We start from the raw sequence: 4,166 nt of genomic DNA, 5'->3' as shown, positions 1-4,166 counted from the left end.
CGGAACTGCCGGGCCGGCCTCGCCCCGCCCCTCACAGGCCCCGCCCCCACAGACCACGCCCCTCAGGAGCCGCCCCATCACACACCCCGCCCCCCACAGGCCACGCCCCTCACAGGCCCCGCCCAAGACGAGCCCTGCCCATCAGACCCCGCCCACCACTCCCGGACGGACACGCCCCCGACCGCGCCCCCAAACGGCCCCGCCCTTGGCCACGCCCCTTTTGATACGCAGGAGGAGAGCCCCGCCCATCGCGCCCAGCAAGCCCCGCCCCTCGGGGGCTGCAGCGCCGCCTGGTGGTCGGAGCTGCACGTGGGCGGGGCGATGCGACACGGGGACAGGGGGACAGGGGACATGGGGACACGGGGAGACAGGGACATGGGAACACAGGGGTATGAGGGGGAGGGACATGGGAACGTGGGGACGTGAGAAGACAGGGACATGTGACAGGGATATGTGACACAGGGACATGGGGACGTGTAGGTGGGGAGACAGGGACGTGTGAACCCAGGAATGTGAGAGGCAGGGACATGCAGACATGAGGACATGAGAAGACAGGAACATGGGGACACAGGGATATGTGACACAGGGACGAGGGGACACGTGGACGCAAGGAGACAGGAGGACAGAGACCTACATGGGAACACAGCGATATGAGAGATGGGCATGTGTGGGCCCAGGATCACAGGGACATGGGGTGATGGGGAGCACTGTCCTTGGGCAAGGGGACATGGGGACATGGGGAGTGCTGGAGCACACAGCACTGGGATCACTGGAGACCAAGTCCTTGTGCATGAGGACACACAGGACACTGGTCCCAGGATGTGGTGACACGTGGGGCGCTGGGGGACTGGTCCTGGGATGCAGGGACATGTAGGACATTGAGGGGACAGCCCCCAGCACAGGGACGTGTGGGGTGCCACATCACATGGAGGTCACAGAGGCCCTGGCTTGGCAGGACCCTGCCATGGGGACATGGACACAGAGCTGAGCAGTGACATTCAGTGGGGCCACCTGGAATCATGAGGGGCCCCCAACCAGTCCCTGTCTGTCCCCCTGTCCCCCTCCCAATGCTTTCCCATCCCCTTCATGTCTCACTTCTCTTTCTGTCTGGATTTCTTTCTGCACAGCTTGTGGCTCCCCCACTGTCCCCTTTGTCCCCTTCTTTCTCTTCCCATGACATTTCTGGGTTTGGCTGCACGTGTCCTGGCCCCTCTGGGGTGTGACGATGCACAAGGCTGGGCTGGGGATGTGTCACTAGCTCTGTTATTTCCCTTCTTAGCTGGAAAAAGGGACCAGAGGTCACCCAGCCACCCACTTTGGTGACAAGAAGGGAACAATGCAGGGTGGCCCCATCTACATCAAGCTGTGACACCAGGGGTCAGCCTGACCCCACTGACGGATCCTGGGGATGTCTGGCCCTGGCAGGGCTGGGCAGGCAGGATGCCCAGTGCCCTGGAGTGCTGCAGTGGGGCAGGGCCACAGTCACCAGGAACCCGCTGCCACCTTCCTGTCCCACGCACGGGGCACAAACAGCTCCATCTTCCCGCTGTGGCTCTCGTGTCTGCCTCCAGCTGCCTCTTGCCCACTTCCTCCTCCCCACGGCGTGCGGCTGCGTGACGGCAGCTGGAGATTTCCCCCCCTCCGATGGTGTGCCCCAGATGCTCGTGCTGGTGACATCTGGCAGTGACCCCACGCCTCAGTCTGGCTGCCACACCGCAGGGATGTGGGCAGGACGCCGGTGTGACGTGGTGCCGACAAAGGGGGGTGTCAGCAGGGAAAGGGACGGGTGACAGCCCTGCCGTGTCACCAGCCCTGTGCCATTTGTGCAGACCCGGCTGGCACAGCGGCCACTCCGCAGAGATGTCCTGGCAGGTGCTGTCACCTGCTTCTGCTGCTGCCTGTGTCACCCTCCTGCTCAGCTGTGCCTGGCTTGTCTCTGCCGCCCAACCCTCCTCAGGTAAGCGCCCTGGTGGGTCTGGGGGTGATGGGGTAGGGCAGGGACACCTCACTGGACACCCCAACATCACGTCCTGTGACGCTTGGAGGCGATGGCTAGGTGACATGGGGAGAGTTTGGGGCCCTGCTCTGCTGCCCTCCCTCAGTGTCCACATTGAGAATCTGAGTGAAGACCTGAAACTCAGCCAGCATTTCGCCTTTTGGCAGCAAAATTCAGATTACTGCTCTCATAACCTGAATTTTCCATCCTCTGGATGCAGAGAGGGGGCGGAGGTTGTGGGAGATGTGTTGGATGTAACCAAAGCCCCCCAGGGTAGGGTGTTCTGGGGACCATCAGGATAGAAATTCTGCAGCTGGGGGTGATGTGCACATCCTGTCTGTTTTTTTTTTTTTTTTTTTTTTTTTGAGCAAGCCAGAAAAGGGATTTGATCCTAGGTTGTTTCTATGGTGTCCTGGCGCCTTCCTGTTCTTCAATTTAGTTCTTTGCACACAATGAAAAACCCCTGACCACAGGAAGATGAGGAGATGTCTCTGTCTGTGGTGGGGAGCTGAGCTGAGGACATGGCTGGGACTATCCCGACCCCGTGCTATCCTCCTGATCCCGTTGTGCCAGGCTGGGTAGGACAAGGGACATCAGCAGCACCAGGGATGTGGCAGCAGAGCCCGTCCGGGCTCAGAGCAGGGCACGCAGCTGGGCTGGCACCGCTGCGCTGGTGGCTGGCACAGGATGGGGCACAGCTCTGCAGGGGGAGGGCAGCAGGGTGTTGGGGGCTCCCCTGCCGTGGGACAGGGAGATGCCACCTCCTGTGGTCACTCTGCAGGGAGGGGTGACAGCTCCTGCCCTCGGCTGAGCCCAATACCTTGTGTTCCCTTGTGTCCCCTTGTGTCCCCTTGTGTCCCCTTGTGTCCCCGCAGTGACCAACAAGAAAGGGCGAGCCCTGCTCCCCCTCACTCCCCAGGAGAAGAACATGTGCTCCCAGGCCTCCGAGGAGGATTTTCTCAACAGCACCCTCAGCACCCGCCTCCTGCCTGCCCTCTACTCCATGGTCGTGCTGGTGGGGCTGCCAGCCAACGCTCTGGCCTGCTGGGTCCTGGCCACCAACTTCAGGAGATGCTCCAGCATCTTCCTGCTCAACCTGGCCGGGGCTGACCTGCTCTTTGTCCTCCTGCTGCCCTTCAAGATCTCCTACCACCTCCTGGGCAATCACTGGCCCTTTGGGGACTACCTGTGCCGCACCATGGTGGCCTTCTTCTATGGGAACATGTACAGTTCCATCCTCTTCCTCACCTGCATCGGCCTGGAGCGCTACATCTCTGTGGCACACCCGTTCCTGTGGAAGGGCTCCAGCTGGACGAGAGGCAAAGTGGGCATCTGTGTGGGCATCTGGCTGCTGGTGGGGCTGGGCGTGAGCCCTCTGCTTTTGCGCTCCCACACACACCAAATCCCCAGCCTGAACATCACGACGTGCCACGACGTGCTAGAAAAGGAAACCCAAAGGTTCTTTGGCTACTATTTCCTGTCCCTGGTGGGGCTGGGCTTCGGCCTGCCCTTCGTGCTCATGACCATCTCCTACAGCTGCATCCTGGCGCGGCTGCTGGCCAAGGGGGGCAGCTACGGGCAGGTGGTGCGTGTCCTGGCCCTGGTCCTTGTGGTCTTCATCCTCTGCTTCACGCCCAGCAACGTGATGCTCTTCATCCACTACCTGCTGGAGCCCACGGGGTGCAACAACGGCACCTACATCTCCTACGCCCTGGCCCTGGTGCTCAGCGCCTGCAACAACTGCTTTGATCCCTTCATCTACTTCTATGTCTCCCGGGATTTTCGGGGCTGGGTCCGGGATGCGGGAGGCCGCTGCCTGCGGGGGCTCGAGATCTCGTCAGGGAGGTCCACAGAGAAAACAGCCCTGCCCCTGTGGTCCAGTGGGCAGAGCCAGGGCTGCCAAGATGTGTCCCCTTGCCCCGGGGATGGGGGAGCCTGAAGCGTGCCCACATGAAGGGCTGGCAATAGACTTGGGAAAAAAATCCCACCTGGATCTGAGGTTCACAAGGATTTTGCCTCAGTTTTGCTCCCCTGATGACACCAGCACTGCCCAATTCCACGGGACCCTCAGGTGGGTGCCTGGCACCCTGATCTCCCCATCTGCCAGACCCTGGCATCCCTCACCACTCCTCCTGCAGAGACCAAACCCTCCAGAGTACAAATAAACCTT

General features: G+C 61.4%; 1 protein-coding gene across 1 annotated transcript; it reads left to right on the top strand.

Annotated features, from left to right (window-relative positions):
- Positions 1 to 1,749: 1,749 nt before the first annotated feature.
- Positions 1,750 to 3,972, top strand: LOC128795776 (proteinase-activated receptor 3-like). The gene is made up of 2 exons (XM_053956817.1): positions 1,750 to 1,957; positions 2,872 to 3,972. The coding sequence occupies exons 1-2, from the start codon at positions 1,861 to 1,863 to the stop codon at positions 3,933 to 3,935; spliced, it is 1,161 nt and encodes a 386-aa protein (XP_053812792.1). The 5' UTR covers positions 1,750 to 1,860; the 3' UTR covers positions 3,936 to 3,972.
- The last annotated feature ends 194 nt before the right edge of the window (positions 3,973 to 4,166 follow it).

Source organism: Vidua chalybeata, chromosome 15 (assembly GCF_026979565.1).
Source record: "Vidua chalybeata isolate OUT-0048 chromosome 15, bVidCha1 merged haplotype, whole genome shotgun sequence".
Lineage (NCBI taxonomy): Eukaryota > Metazoa > Chordata > Aves > Passeriformes > Viduidae > Vidua > Vidua chalybeata.
The sequence above is the reverse complement of the archived record's forward strand: the minus strand, read 5'-3'. Positions and strand labels throughout refer to the sequence as shown.

What these genes read in the sequence shown, in the direction of transcription:
- LOC128795776 (XM_053956817.1), top strand. Translation starts at nt 1,861, where the DNA reads ATGTCCTGGCAGGTGCTGTCACCTGCTTCTGCTGCTGCCTGTGTCACC. An exon ending in TGCCGCCCAACCCTCCTCAG is followed by an intron (nt 1,958 to 2,871) that starts GTAAGCGCCCTG and finishes GTGTCCCCGCAG; the next exon opens with TGACCAACAAGAAAGGGCGA.